Genomic DNA, 16818 nt, shown 5'->3' with positions numbered 1-16818 from the left:
TATTAAGACCCATTTAGATTTTTAAGTTAATGGTAATACTGGTTAACCCATTTTAATTTTTTTCTCATTTAGGGTAATGAAAATACCCAGAAAGTGTGACTGTGATATTTTTGTAAATGTGCATAATTTTTTTTTTTTAGGGTATTTACCTATGTACATTTGGCAGATGCATTTATCATAAGAATCTTCCGCTGTATTACAGACACAAGTAATCATATCATGCATGTTTAGTTTGCTGGCAGTTTATTTATTTTTAATATGCGATCAGTATTAAAAACTAATTTCCCAGGCCAGGTTATAAGCATAATACACAATTTTTGCATGATGGTTTTTGAAGATGCAAAGACAGCTAATATATTGTTGAATGACCACAAGAGGATGCTGCATGTCAGGAACTTTATTATATTCATATGCAACAAGCCAAAGCACTGAAAACCAATCCTGTGTACAATGGAAAACAAAAATGAAAATATTTCCGACTGGAAAGCATTCTGATTTATTTCTACATTAAAACTACAGCAAGATCTAATCCTCACACATTGTCTGTTACAACAGTTAGTTTTACAGTAAAGCACAACATAAACTTAATACAAACTAAATAAATCCTGCAAGATATGTTGATGAAACAATAGTAAAAGGAAACAATTTGAGCAAGGGATTCACAGGCCTTGCGCTCAAATATCAAACAAAACCAGATATTTCAAACAATAAAAAGTACAGATGAATCACATACATACTACACTTCAATATTACAGCATATTTAACCTGAATGAAAAAAACAAACAAAAAATAAACATGGCTGTTTGATTAGGTTAAATATAACACTATCACACATACAGCAACAAAATCAATAATCTTCAACCGCATCTGTGAATTTCAATGAAGGATGCTAATAACAGTCTTTGGTTATGAAAGCGTCCCTTCACATATTACATTGGCAAGATGACTTTGATTAAACTCTGATTCAAAATCAACAACACTGTTCAAAATAAACCAATACAGTATATATGAGTGGCACATGGTATGGCGTTCCAAAGCAGCATGGACCCGTCATAAATTCCCTTTTTGATTTAAAACAATAAAAAAAGACAAAACCACTTCTAATGCTAAACGGAGTACCATGTCAATCAAATACAAAGTTTCAGGATCTTGTCTGTTTCTGTATGAATATACAAATGTTCATTATGACAGAGCGTGATGCATAGACGAGCTTCCCTTTGGTCCACTGTCACCGACAAGGCTTTGTGGCAAACATTCAGACCAGCTCTCAATCTTTAATCACGGCCAGCTGCCAAAAACAAACCGTTACACTAATAATGAACAACTTTACTGCAAACAAACTAACTTTCTGTCAGTGGATATAAAAATAGTAAATAATGAATCTAAGCTCTAGAATCATGGTCTAATATTAACACAGTGATCATGGCGAGTGCATAAGGCATACAGGGAGATTTCAGAGTTGACGTCATCTCCCAAACCGTTACTACACTTCAGTATCTAGTACCTGACCTCAAACCCTGTGTCTCACTCTGCATAAAATGGCATGTTCCATTTTCACCCAATTATCTGACACCAATTTGCATACGTCCAGTTTTGAAAATATGGCGGTGATGTTACAGCACTTAACAGACAGCCAGACAGATACCGAGCAAGCTGTCTTGTTGGTGTATGAAATTTCCCAGCATGCTATGCATGGCTCTTATCCAAATTCTGAAGGCAAGTTAATACTTCAAGGAGCCACAAAATAAGCGTTCATGCATGTTTGTCAAGCTTAAGTCAATGATGTACCTAGTAACTGTTATTTGTTCTCTCAATGTCATGCAAATATCATTGTAACTGATTCTGTAATTTCCATGTTTTAAAGTGATGCCATCTGTAAACCTCTTTCAAAAATTAGAAGCTAGAACCATCAAAACCTAGTGCTAGCATCATACTCTCATCAGATCTTAAACTCTAAAATATGTAATATCTTTTGCAAGAAATAAACATCTCTCTTATATCTCTAGAAAATATATGGATGAGGGTGAATGTAATGATTATACTTATTTAAACCGCAGACACGTCTCTTAGAAACCCGAATCCAGTTAACAGCAATGCCACAGGCTTATTCTTCCTCCTCTTCCTCTTCCTCCTCATCGTCATCCTCATCGTGGCAGTGCGTGATCTCCTGTGGCGTCAGGGGGAAGAGGTGTGGAGGGTTGATTTCGCTGATGGAGCGGGTCAGCTGGTGTCTCTTGCACTCACGGTCTCTGAAGTCGATAGAGTGGCGGTTGCGTGTGGCCATGGGCGACTCTATGTCGTTGATGTCCACGTGAGTGTGCTCCACGGTGGACTCATGAGGCATCTAATGGTAAACCACAGACAAAACAGGTTACCAAAGTACCCTGACTTTTATGACCAATGTATCAACTGTAGACAGGGTTGAGTTTACCAGGACGTGGGCGGCTCTGAACAGGTAGCTGAAAGGGTAGTACAGGAGATTGATGAAAGACGCAGCGTATAGGTCTGCATAACGCATTACTTGAGAGGCAAAGAGAGTCTGACGAGAGCCGCTTCGGAACAGACTTCCCATCATTCCATAGCACATGTCCATGTCATGGGTCACTTTCTGAGAAAATCAGAAATACAGCACGAAACCGAATTATTCTTTCCTTCAGGGCTATAATGTGTGCATGAAACTAATCAAAGGGACAGTAAAGACATTTATATTGTTTCAAAAGATTTCCATTTCAAATAAATTATGCTTTTGGTTTGTTTGTTTTTTTTACTTTTAAAGAGTCCTGAAAAAAGTTTTTTAAAACTGATGATGAGAAATGTTACTTGAGCAGCAAATCAGCATATTATGATTTCTGAAGGATCATGTGACACTGAAGACTGTAATGATGCTGAAAAATCAGCTTTGCATTACATGAATACATAACATTTTACAATATATTAAAATTAAAATAAAAAAAGTTCTTTTAAATTTTAATACAATTTATTCATATTACTGTTTTAACAGATTTTTATTTTTTTAAACAAATAAATGCAGCCTTGATGAACATGAAACTTGAAAAATGTAAATAACTTTGAATGGTAATGTAATTACATATGTTGATAATTTTTTACAGTTAATCAGGTGGGGGAAAAAAATCACTTCACCAACTATTACAATATCATTAGTGTAATTAAATATAGGTTTGAAATAAAACAAAATAAACTTTAAACCATACATTTGGCATCCAAAAAGAAAAATTCTATCAAAATAAATATTTTTAAATACTGTGCTCTGTTTGGTTGATACACATGCTTTACAAAGTATTTGAAGTCTTGTTGCCAAAATGTGCCAAGATTTTTTTTAAACTGAAATAGCCATGTGAATTTCTCCCGTGCTGTTTTGGCCAACTTTCATGCACTTTTCCCAACAATTTAAAATGTTTAAAAAAAAAAATTCCCCATAGTAACATGACATCACTGACAAGATTAACAGTACACAGTGCACTACTTTCCTGTTTATCAAGAAATATACCTTAATCCTCCTCTGAAGAGAGCTGATATCAGGTCTCTCATTACTGCTGCTGTCCAAATGCCTGTGGACAGAAAGAAAGGATGGAGAAAAATGACAGGATAAACAGAGAGATGTGGACTAAGAACAGTGTTGAACGAGTTAAAGTAATAGAAGAGGGTGAACCATCAGTCTTAAAATAAAAAGGAATGTTTGCCCCTTTATCTGCATGTCAAATTGGCTGCAGACAGCAGTGAGGGAGCAATGTGTCCTCCTCCGGGTGAGCGAGTGCATGACTGAAAGCACGCACGGGAACTGGATGGTGGCGGTGCAAACATCTGAGCAAGAGTTCCCGGATGATACCTACTTATAGAGCTCTGCCAGGAAAATGTCCAGACTCTGGAGTTCCTCAAACAGCGCTGCAAAAAACAGAACACAGTGTCTGTCCTCATCTGCTCCCGTGCACATAAAACTGAACTCACTGCATGGACCACTGCTATTTTAGTATCAGTAAGAATTTTTTTAAATATATATATATATATATATATATATATATATATATGTGTGTGTGTGTGTGTGTGTGTGTCTATACAGCTTTTATTCATTGTTATTTCAGTTTTAGTTAAACTAATGAAAATGAGAAATGTAGTTTAATTTATTTATTTCAGTAAACATTTATTTTATTTTAAGAAATGAACATGTTTTATGGTTTAAGTTAACTATAAAACCCTGTCACAGACTCACTGCTCTTGTCGGTCCACACGTGCAGCTCCTGAGCCAGCTCAGGAATCACCAGGAACGTTCTCCAGCCCTGACGCTTCTTAGACTTCAGGATGTCTCCAAAGATGTGGTCACCGATGTACAAGATGTCCTTTCCTTTTGCTCCAAGTAGGTCACAAACTATGTCTGAGGAACCTGGGAACAATAAAGCATGTTCAGACATTGTAGACTAGAATAAAAAGGAAAAATCGAATAAAATATGAAGAACGACATCCACTTTTATCTTACCACCAGAATATACAATGCCATGCTGCAAGGGACCTGTATATGTTCCGATCTTCAGTCTTCCAGTAGTCTACAGAACAGAAATCTTGCTGAATCAATGGGTTTGTCACAGGAAGCTACCCATGTGAGTCTAGCGGATCTTACCGTGTCCACCTGTCTCAGGACTGTGCCCTCTCCGAAGAACACTGGCTTCCTGGCATCCACCACAATAACGTCAAAGTAGGACTGCCAGGGCCGATGAGGCATACCAGCCTGTAATAAAGAAATAATAGATTCAGTCTGTCATTGTCTTTGTGTATGTGATAAAACTGCAATAAAACAAATTCTTATATGTCCCCTGATACACCCTGTCTTTCTGCTCATATCCCCTTGTTGTTAGAACACTTTTTAATGAAAACTGCTATATTACAGACACATTATGTGTACTATCTTTTGTCATTAGACATTTTCATTGAGGATCTGAGACAAATAAAAACAAAAAAACAACTAAGTACCACTGGTATGCTACTAAACAACAACAGTAGAGAAGATTACTTACTTTGGGACCATGTGGAAAATCAAACAAGTATGTCATGATTTTCTGTAAAAGAAAAGGAGAGGAAATTACATTTTACATTTGTTTTTAACGAAAATTCAACAGATTTTTTTAGACCTTAAACAGTGAGTGTCAGAAGGTTATGGACTTTCGTCTAGAATAACTCACATCTGTGTATTTGTAGTCACTGTTGGTAACAAGGAACACTTTGTCAACTTCGTTCATTCGGCTTAGAAGCAACGGTAATTTGGCCTAGAAGATGATAAAAGTTATGGATAGACAAAAAAGAATTATGTCTGAAAAATGTAGTGCTGTCAAACGATTAATCGCGATTAATCGCATCCAAAATAAAAGTTTTTGTTGACATAACATGTATGTGTACTGTGTTCATTTATTATGTATATATAAAGACATGATCACAATTTACACGTATATACACATTTATATCATTATATTTTATATTATGTATAAATATATTGAATGTTTAAACAAATAATATATTTCTTAAATATACACATGCATGTGATTGTATTTATATATACACACATATACAAACTCTTATATTTTGTAAATGAAGACTTTTATTTTGGATGCGATTAATGGCGATTAATCGTTTGACAGCGCTAGTAAAATTAATTCTGAGTAAGCACATAAAGTGAAATAAGGTAACCAAACCGCTTGTCAGCAAGAAGCTGGTTAATAATCTGGTTTACTTACATCCTTCACCACATATTTCTCCATATTTTCAACCGTTTTCTCTTTTAGCGAGCCCTGAAATGTCACAATGAAGTAGTTATCCATAATATGAAATTTATACTTAGTCCGAAAAGGGTGTTTCTTAAAAAAAAAAAAAGACAAACACAGCATTTACCTTGAAATGGACCCAATCCACAGCATCTCTGACATCCTGAAACATGCTCTTATAAGACATGAAAAGATCTCCATCTTTAAAGCCCATCTCACAACTGTGGAGGCAAAAATGAAAAGGTCATATAAATTGCCAGAATAGCTACAGAAGCGTTAAAATGAGGGCACAAAAACACACCTTGTATATCTGGAGCAACTAGTGAAGAAGTCAACCAGGCAGGCAAAGAGGTATGTCTCTAATAAAGTGCAAAAACAAACTATGTTAACTTAAACATGGACTATAGATTCTATATATTCTTTTGGTTTTTTGATATTAGATGATAGAAGATTTTAACCTGGGAGGTTGAAAAGTGTGTTGAGGATGTAGAATCGCTCTGTATCTCCCCGCTGAATGAACTTGTTTGGGTACAGCTCTCTTATCTCTGGACTAAAAAAAATAATTAAAAACAATTAAAAAACATTATGACATTTGCTGGAGGTGTGACTAACCCTGTAACATGTAGATAAAATCAAAAGTGACACTGTTCACTTCTCAATGCACCATTCTTGTCTTATTGTTATTGATACACCAGTGCATGTTCTTCCAAATCATTTTTAATAAATTTTTTGCTTTACTAAGGTTAAAAGAAAAATCCTACAGATGAAGCTTTTAATGTAAAGGAATAGTGTAGACTCACCCACGCATGAAGTTAAAACCATGAGCGCACACAAGGATGTTTCCATACGCATCTACTTTCAGCAGGTTTCCATACATCGTATCAAACACCAAGCCTCTGAAAGATGTTCAAAACTTGCGTGAAACAAAATATGTAGTAAAAATAAAGTTAGAAACGGCAGGTTAGACAATTTTCTTTCAAATTACCTTGTGGGAAAAGCAGGGTCATAGACAAAGTTTAGCAGCTCTTGTGGGTAACCAATGGAAACCAGTCTTTCCACAGTCAGATCAAAGCCAAGAGATTCATACTCTGGAGACTTATACACTATTAACAGAAGAAAACAGAGTCAGGGTTATCTGATATAAGGCACGAATGTGGTGAAAACAAGGTGATGTTATCATATACACTACCGTTCAAAATTTTTGGCTGTGTAATAATTTTTTATGTTTTTGATATTTTATATGATGTTCTTTATATATATATATATATATATATATATATATATATATATATATATATATATATATATATATATATATATATATATATATATATATATATATATCATATCCATATAATATTTTTATATAATACAGTTTTTATTGAGAACAGAAGAACACCTTACATTACAGAAAAAGGTATAAGAAAGGTTGCCATACATTACATATAAACTGTTAGGAATAACAAAGGTTGTCATATATTACATATAAACCTTTAGCTTGTCATTTCTGCCAGTACATAATATCAGTAAACATTTACATGTACTTACAAATGCAATCGTCTAAACCACAAAGGAACTTGTTAACCATTTCCTCCATTTGGTTTCAAAGATTTACATTTGCAGCCGAAGTATAGACTATATGTGAGTCTTTTCATTTCTTTAACATCTGTTACTGTTTAGAAACAGACTTCTCTTGGAGGTGGGTTTCACCTTTTTACTTGTTGCAAGTAAAATTTCAAATAAATATGTGTCATCTTTTCCAATTCCAACATTCATCTGGAATATCTACCAAATACAAAACATAAAATGATTTTGGTACATTTAGAGTGAAAATACTATTATTAGTAGACCACACAGCCACTCAAAAACTATTCACCTTGTCAATGTGTATGATCTTTTTCTAACCCACAGTTCCTCCAGCATGGGTGAGAGGTTCGAGTTTTGTAATTCCTTAATTCTTGGTGTGATAAAAAAGTGAGTCAGATTTTTCCAACAAAACTCACACCACATTCTTGAGCTTGTTAAGTTATGTGGGATAGTACATATTTTATTTCATTGATCAGGTCACAAGGAAATTCCAACCTCTTTTCCCCAATTTAATCTTATATATTCTATATTGAATGATTCCTCGAATTAACCCCCTCAAGGAGCATAATAAACCAGAGCTGAACTGATTTAATTTCTTCAGAAGCAAAAAGGTTTAAGTGAACAGACCTGTATAGGCACAAGACACTGTATTATTATGTTGCAAGAAACTCCTTTGGACCTTAAAACAAAATCAGCCAGATCAGCTGAATGAACATTTCCACAGAGATAAGACAGATCTCTGCTAGAAAAAGAGGAAGGAAATGTCAACATTGCTGAAACTGAGTTGACCTCTTGATCAACCATTACAAATATCCCGAACTGCCTGACCTGTGGCCACGTCACTTAATAACAGGGAAACCGTGTTATGCCAAAGATTTTACTTGGATACTGACCAACATGGTCTTATTAGGATAAAAATGTAACTTAATGCAGTCAAAATTGTTGGGCACTCTTCACTTTTCTCTGCTGAAATATTCGCCACGGTAAGCAAATTCCCTGCTCTGCAGTTAGAAGGGAGTTACACATCATATGCACATTGATAGCAGTCTAAACAGCTCATGTTTGGTCTTAACATTAGCCTGTGTGCTGGCTGTAATCTTCAAACCTTTTCCTGTGAACATTAGCACTCGTTTATCATCACAGATCCATAAACAACAGGAAGATGAGCACATTTTATATCATGGATGTCAATGCCCCCATTCATCTTGCTTAGAGCTTTAAGAGCAAGAAAATCATGTGCCTGACGTGAGCCAGCTGAAGACAGGGGTGCTATTTACAGTGCCATGACACCACCAAATGCACGAGACCAAGGATTACCTTACAGTACCATGATACGGTGTTCCCAATTTCGCAATACTTTACAATTCTTTTCAACTTACTTCATAAATGACACCGCAAAACAAGGAACCATGCAGGCCTCATCTGTTTCAGAGGCAGCTCATAGAGAGAGCAGTACTTCATCTTACCTGCTAGAGTGTAGTCCATATCAAAGCCAAAGCATTTGATCTTCTCCATTGCCAAACTTCTATTGACAAAAACTCTGCAGGGATAAAAACAGAGTCAATTTAAGACAAATGTCATTGATATTTAATATTCTCTCAATTGCAAATGGTATTGAATTCAGCAGACTTTATTATTCCATTGCTTTCAGCACCAACTGTGAGCTGTTCAGCTGTTCAGAGAGTTCATGTTAGTGTAGATAATGAGTTACATTGCCGTATTGTGACCTGTGAAAGTAATCAATCTGAATTTATACATTTGGTTAAATGATATATATTGCGATTTCAGCCAACAGCAGAAAAGTATGAGGTGGAGCAAATGGCAGGGTAAAACTCCTTGATTTCCAGATAAATCAAGATTTTCAAGTGGTAATGACTGACACTGTTTCAAGACACACCAAATATAGAATGATAAATAAAATACAATCTCAACAAAAAAAAAAAAAATTCAGGAAAAACAACATCATAGTCTGCTTAACACATCTGTTTTACAAACCTGAAAAAAAAACTAAATTTTTGTGATGACAATAACACCACTCATCTCTATGATTTTAACTGATACATGAAAAGTAACAGCACTACATGAAAGGTTATGATTGATCACAATTATTATTAAACAAAATACTCGCTTAAATGCAAATACTTGCATTTGGACACCTTTAAGACTTTTAATTGTCAGTTAAGGGATAAAAAGTAAAAACCTTGCTATATTAGAGTTAATATTTTAAGTTAAATTTATATATACGTTATTTAATTTCACATTACTTAAAATTGTGTTATGGTCAGCTATTTTCTAAATGATGTTAAAAACAATAATTTTTCTTGTAATTCACCTGATACTAGTACATCTTTATGCATCTATACATTTGCAGTGAAACATTAAAAATGAACTGTTACATGATGCATTTAGAGCATGAGGGAAGGAGATATAGCTAGGGGAAGGGATAATGAAGAAATGATCTTACAGATTCAAATCCCATCACAGGCTTTCGTACGGACACCTACATACAGTCACAGCACAGTGCAAAAGCATTGATGGTTTTGTTTATCTTGTATTTTTAGTGCTGTGCTGTGATGAGCACATGGAAGAAAAAAAACAAATTACAAAACAGTTGATCAGTCAGCACTGCAGGTCAAAAACAAAACTTTGGCATACCTCGTAGAAGGATGACAGTGCGCCAGTTCCTGTGGTAAGCTTTGTAATAAAGGAATACATGGACTATATATTACATCAGTACACATCAGCTAATGCCATTACATGAAGAACTGTGTCTAGTAAACTTTTCAGGACATTTCAGGTCTTCTTACCAATGGATTTACTTTATTGCACTTTGTGACTGCCATGATGTTTTTTTCTGCAGAAAACTATGATAAACCAACAAATTTATAGCATAGTCTGCATGTAAATAAGGATTGCTCTTATGAAATTACTGTTTTGTCATGACAAACACAGCATTTTAAGAACCTGCAAGAATTATGCTGACAGGCCAAATTAACCTGTCAAAAGGCATAAGTAAATATAGCCTATTTCACATTGGATATGAGTATCATAATGTGCAGTTTTTTATTTAATAATTGAAAATTATTAAAAAAGTTGGGCACAGTGAAAAAATATATATATATTGATTGAGCAAAAAGCTTACATACACAACCTTTGCTTAAATCACATGCAAGGTGACGTATTTTCGTCAATGAAGTTGACCGATCGTGACAGACAAACCGACTTATAAACAGATGCATCCACAGGACAGCATGATGGCATGGCAAAAGTAAACATGCTACATGCCATACTTTGTTTTCAAGTTACCAAGAGAGCAAACATTTTGATTTAACTAAATTAATGGCAATGGCCTTCAAAGGTGATACCATTAGTGGGATGTATTAGTACCTCTGATGCACCTCTCTTTTGAACTTCTTCACAGATAAACCGTCCATGTTGGCAGGAAGGTCTGCATAATTCTGGAGCCGATCACTCCAAGAGGTTGTCATCTTTAACCGGTATTAAGTCTGAGAAAGAAAGCAAAAACTTAAATAGAAGAGTTTTGGTCTGTATGTTTTATGCAGCACAGGCAGATGGCAGAACACAGTGAATCTGAATATACACAGCACTGCTTTAGTATCTCAGAGGTTACATTTCCACCACAATATCACTGTAGGTGATATGCAAACCTTAACAACAAAGGACCAGACACATTCAAACTATTTTAGACAGAATCTCAAAATGTATGATCATCACATCTATTCTAATGCTACACTAATAATAACCATTTTATGGCAGTGTAATAGTATTTCCTGTATCAAAGATAACAGCCATGAACAGGAAGAACACAACTACAGAAAGCTGCCTGAAACTATGTTTAAACCAATTAAAAGTACCAGGTTTATGATACATCTTTTCAGATACACCTTAAGAAACTAATTTTCCAACTGTAAACTAAAGGACAGCTCACAGAATTCGTTTTTTTCTCAAATACCAAAATAATAAGTGTGATTTTTTTTTCATTCTCTACAAGGTACCTACAATACTATAATGTACAAATGATCAAAAAGTGATATAAAAACCTACGAACATAAACATATTGCACATTATTTACATCTTTGCCTTACGTTTTATATACAAGAAAATGCACATAATATATACACGTTGTTTTATGCATTTATATTGTTAAGACTAATGGAGCTTCGAATTCAAAACACATGCTATTTCATATATATAAAGACCATATTAAGTTTCCGCATTATGCCTTAGAATAACTAGAGATTTATTAATAATATCAAGGCATACATGCGAGCATATTTTTCCTCTTGTTTATGCAGTTCCGTTATGGTAAAGTTAGCACACCAGCTAACGTTAACTAACATTCCTTTAGTTTTGATCAACCGGAAACTAATGCACAAAATGGAGGAAACTGCCATAACGTTTGTTGCTAAAGCGCTCATATACACAGTTATTCTGCAACAATTAAATGTCATAACTACTGCTTCTTGATACGCGTTATATCTTCGCTCAGTGTCAGTGGGCTACTTACCTCCTTCAGTGACCAACAACTGCGGTTCTGCGCTATCTGCATACTGCGCATGCGCAAAACATCCTGCCACTAGATGTCCATCCAGAATCGGTAAAATCAACTAAAAAACATTAACAAATTCACTTAAATACAAATATGAATACTTAATCATTGATATAGTCTGTGAAAGTAATGTCATATAATAGATTGCATAATCTAATTTGAAACGACTATATTTCTAAATTCTAAAACCACACAGAACAACTACAGTGAAAATATTAATTTCCTTTTATATTTATTTTATTTATTGTTTGTTTACAGCGACATGAATAAAATTATTGTAAAATGATGTATTTGTATTCGATCAGTAGTATCTGATGGCAGAAATATATAGAGGAAAACATTTTGGAAGAGAAATATCGCCATCTATTGGTTGTCAACGTTAAACCGTGTTGCCAGATTTTTTTTTTCTCAAAACAAGGTGGATTTATATTTATATTTCATGAACTGTTAATATCAGTACTCAAAATAGACAAATAGCTAAATATATAGTATCTCACAAAAGTTAGTAAACCCCTCATATTTCAGCAGCCATATTGGTATATCTTCTCAAGAGACAATATATATTAGAAATGAAACTTGGATATATTTTAGAATAGTCAATGTGCTGCTTGAACAGCAATTACTATCCACAGAGCTGACATCACAGAGCTGCTGGATGTTAGACACATGGTGCTTCCCCACCTTCTGCTCAATAGGGTTTAGGTCTGGATACATACTTGGCCACACCATCACCTTCATCTTCAGCTTCCTCAGCAAGGCAGTTGTCATCTTGAACATGAACATGATGAATAGGACATGCGGCTTTGTTGTCACTTAGGGTGTACTCACTTTTGTTGCCAGCTATATTGACAATAATGGCTGTAAGTTAATATATTTTCAGAGGATAGTAAATCTACTGCACCAGCAGCACCTTGACTACTCTAAAATAAAAGTTTAATTTCTATAGTATTGTCCCTTGAGAAGATATACTAAAATGGTTGCTGAAATGTGAGGGGTGTACTCAAGGGGTGTACTTTTTTTGGCAAAAAATAAACACATCTTAAATCAGCATACGCTGTGTGATGGTCTTGGACAGTTTCCCACACCTTTGTCTGTTTGCTGGTTTTAGAAGGCTTTTAGACACTTTTGAGTTCAGTTGGCTAGGGTGTAGACTAAAACCAGCAAACAATCCTGGGCTGGTATATGCTGCTTTTTCAACAGCGCAAAGACAATGACCGTTATTTATTCATTGTTATTTATTTATTTATTTTAAACGCATTAAAAATATTTTGGGCGCTGTTCATCTGGCCAGCCTGCAAATTGTTATTATTTTTATTTTAATATTGTAAAGGAAGTAAATTCTGTGTATTAAAAGTCTGGGCTAAAGGTTTTTTTTTCTTCAGTCAAACATTTAATATACCAACAACAACAACAACAACAAAAGATAAATAAAAAAAGAAAGGAAAAAAAGACAAAAATATCTAGCCTAAATCGATTTAACTGTTAAATTTCGGGTGCGTAAACCTGGGCAGTTCCATCGACACATGACAGTTTAAACAGCCCAAAAATCTGTTCTTTGTGTGCAAATGTCATTCCTTTTGAAAACACAACTACTAAATTAATTTTTTAATGGTCTGAAACGGTTTATTCTCTTCTTAACTGTCACCACCAGAGGGAACATGACAGGCTGTTGAATGGGACAGTCCGCCGGGAAGGCTATATAATGACAAGCACACCCATTTTAGACTCATTTAGCTGTGACGACGATGAGTTACGGATCAGACAACTACATGTCCTCATCCTATAGAAAGATTTTCGGGGAAACCCCTCGTTTCACCGGTTCTAGAATGAGCAATGTCTCCTCCAGGAGCTCTATGTCTTCCAGCGGCTTCAGGTCCCACTCTCTCTCCCGCAGCACCGCCTCTCCAGCGGGTTACCTTAAAAGATCGGGCCGGTCATCTTCTTTCTCACCGGTACATTTCGATAACGTGGATTTCTCTCAAACAGCTGTGTTAAACAACGAGTTTAAAATCGTCCGAACCAATGAGAAGGAACAACTTCAAGGTCTCAATGACCGTTTCGCGATGTTTATCGAGAAGGTGCGCAATCTGGAGCAGCACAATCAAGTGCTGGAGACCGAGCTCGTGAGTCTGCGTCAGAGGCAGAACGAGCCGTCTAGACTCGCTGACCTCTATCGTCAAGAGATCCGGGATCTGCGAGCCCAGGTGGACGAGCTGAACAACGAAAAAGCTCATATTCTCATTGAACGAGATAATATCGACGAAGACTTGCAGAAACTTCGAGGCAAGTTTGAGGACGAGATCCGAGCGCGCGAGGAGGCAGAGCTGACGCTCAGATCCTACAAGAAAGATGTGGATGATGCCACAATGGTGCGTGTGGACCTGGAGAGAAAGGTCGAGTCCCTCTTGGACGAGATCAATTTTATGAGGAAAGTGCATGATGAAGAGGTGGCGGAGCTGACTAGTATGATCCAGGCAGCCCAGATATCTGTGGAAGTAGAGTTATCCAAGCCGGATCTGACCTCGGCCCTCAAAGAGATCCGTGGGCAGTACGAAACCCTCGCTTCTAAGAACCTGCAGTCGGCCGAGGAATGGTACAAATCAAAGTTCACCAGCCTCAATGAACAGGCCACAAGAACCAACGAGGCCATGAGAGCAACAAGAGAGGAGATCAACGACTACAGGCGACAACTACAGTCCAAAACCATTGAAATCGAAACCTTGCGTGGCGCAAACGAGTCACTTGAACGACAGATCCGCGAGATGGAAGAGGCACACAATGCCGAGGTCTCAGGTTATCAGGTAGACACATAAAAATAACATCATTTTGGAGTTAAGCATGTATGAAAATATAACAAAATTTAATGATAAAAATATTCTTTAAAGAAGGATAAACGAGACAAAAGTTATCCATCTATATATTTTTTTATCTAGGTAGACATTTTATTTAAACAATAATTTATTATTCTTGAGAAATCTCCTTTCAATTAATGTTTAGTTTGTAAAAATAATTTTTATTTTACATTTCTATTTCTATTTATTTTTGTATTTATATAACCATATAAGCATGTTTTATGTGCTCTGGCTGGTTTTCACCATTTTTAGTCAACTTTTTGCTTTCTAAAAATTATTAGAAGAACTGTGAATAATGCACAGGACAAGAGTGAAACTGCTTGAAATGGCATGTCAAGTAGCTGGGTGCTCTGTCCATGGTGCTGAACTAATCGCACACAAGAGGTGGCTGAGGTTAATTCCACTAAGAGCCTCTTGATAAAGAGGATTTTACAAGGGAGGCTTCTGCAAGGTCATGTTCACTTGGTGAAAGAAACCCGAATGATAATCTCAGTTTATGTTTATATATATGTGTTAGAGCTGCTTGATGAGTTAGATACTTTACAAATGTGAACATTAATTAGACTTCCATATCCAGATAATTTTGACTTGAGGTTTTTCCAGGTTCATGATCTTTGACCTTTCATCTTTTGAGAGTGAAAGAAGTGCCAGTGCAAATCAGATAAGCGTCTCTGAATTTGTACTGAGACAGCCAGTCAATGCCAAGAGATAAAGGTACACATCAGCTTTAATAAGATGGATCTAATTTTGGTGAGCTAAATTAATGAATGGTCATGTGAATGTGAAAAGTGCAAGCTGGTTTCAATGTATTGCATTTCTTTATAAGAATATGCTTGTAATTTTATGATGGCCATTTCAGAATATTTTTGTTGTAAGGCTAATATTGATACATATTTTTTTGAAACCCCATTAACCAGGAAACAATTGGGCAGCTGGACCTTGATCTTAGAAATACTAAGAGTGAAATGGCCCGTCACCTCCGGGAGTATCAGGATCTTCTGAACGTCAAGATGGCATTAGACATTGAAATTGCAGCATACAGGTAAATCACCAATGATTCCACATTAATTGCACATGACATTACTAATGCAGTGAGATTAAAAATTGAATAAGAACTAACCAGTCGTCATTGATGTCCTCATAGAAAGCTACTGGAGGGTGAAGAAACCCACTTCAGTTCTGGGTTGACTTTCTCCAGCACACCCAGCATCACTTATGGGTATCAGAGCCGCTCTGCTTTCACCTCAACCCGCAATCCCAAAAAAGAGAAAGAAGAAGAGGGACATGGCAAATCCAAGGCAGGAGCCAAGCGGGAGGAGAACCCGGAGGAAACTGCTGTGATTAAAAAGCCAGAAAAGAGTGATACTGTTGATGTTAACTCCAACTAGAATAGTTATGCTTATTAAACATATGCTTCTCTAGCTATTTTCCCAGCAGACTTATGAGCGTTTGGCACAGTAAACACTGCTATTAGATAAAAACTGCAACTTGTTGTTTATAGTAATTGGTAACACATTTAAGATATTGCAATGGTGACATAATGTTTCAAAAACCATATCTACAATATACTGGTTTAATACTCCAGAACTTAGGCCTCAAATATTTCCTGTTTCTTATTTGTAGTTTCAGAGAGTATTTCAGTCCTGTTGATGGTGTTAGCAGTATAAATATGAACTTCAATATTAGGGGTTGACCACTGATCCAATGATTATAGATAAATGTACAATTATTTATGAAAGGTTTATTTGAAAGCACTATATTACGAATAAGGGACCAAACCACTTAACTAACCTGTTACACATGTATATGCCTTAACCACAATAAAGTCGATAATTTAAATGTTTTAGTTATGTATTTTTTTATTCATAAATCATTTACTAATCTTATCTGTCTCATATAAAAAATGTGCATTACATTTAATGTTATTACACTGCTTTTAATGGCTGTTTATTTCTAAAACTCAATAAAGACTTAAGATTTAGCATATTAAATAGGTAATGTTTCTTTTACTTGCAACTCATTTATTTTAGTTATAGTGGTT

The 16818-nt window shown here is 35.6% G+C and overlaps 2 protein-coding genes across 6 annotated transcripts; one reads left to right on the top strand and one right to left on the bottom strand.

Moving 5' to 3' along the window:
- Positions 1-382: 382 nt before the first annotated feature.
- On the bottom strand, positions 383-11956 carry nt5c2a (5'-nucleotidase, cytosolic IIa). Of its 5 annotated transcripts, XM_052612953.1 has the most exons (19): positions 11884-11956; positions 10743-10861; positions 10011-10049; positions 8822-8895; positions 6754-6871; positions 6569-6664; positions 6227-6318; positions 6070-6127; positions 5896-5989; positions 5742-5795; positions 5193-5276; positions 5028-5069; positions 4634-4741; positions 4493-4559; positions 4229-4399; positions 3852-3903; positions 3509-3569; positions 2432-2608; positions 383-2344 (listed from the first exon to the last, which is right to left on the bottom strand). In XM_052612953.1, the coding sequence occupies exons 2-19, from the start codon at positions 10841-10843 to the stop codon at positions 2105-2107; spliced, it is 1728 nt and encodes a 575-aa protein (XP_052468913.1). In that variant the 5' UTR covers positions 10844-10861; positions 11884-11956; the 3' UTR covers positions 383-2104. The 5 variants fall into 5 exon arrangements, with proteins under 5 accessions (XP_052468913.1, XP_052468914.1, XP_052468915.1 ...); XM_052612954.1 differs by lacking the exon at positions 10011-10049; XM_052612955.1 differs by lacking the exons at positions 10011-10049; positions 10743-10861; positions 11884-11956 and adding an exon at positions 9820-9965.
- A 1680-nt stretch (positions 11957-13636) lies between these two features.
- LOC128026516 (alpha-internexin-like) lies at positions 13637-16616 on the top strand. Its single transcript, XM_052613757.1, has 3 exons — positions 13637-14726; positions 15695-15819; positions 15922-16616. The coding sequence occupies exons 1-3, from the start codon at positions 13671-13673 to the stop codon at positions 16163-16165; spliced, it is 1425 nt and encodes a 474-aa protein (XP_052469717.1). The 5' UTR covers positions 13637-13670; the 3' UTR covers positions 16166-16616.
- The last annotated feature ends 202 nt before the right edge of the window (positions 16617-16818 follow it).

This window comes from Carassius gibelio, chromosome A13 (assembly GCF_023724105.1).
Source record: "Carassius gibelio isolate Cgi1373 ecotype wild population from Czech Republic chromosome A13, carGib1.2-hapl.c, whole genome shotgun sequence".
NCBI lineage: Eukaryota > Metazoa > Chordata > Actinopteri > Cypriniformes > Cyprinidae > Carassius > Carassius gibelio.
Note: the sequence above shows the minus strand (reverse complement) of the source record. Positions and strands in the feature narration are given on the sequence as shown.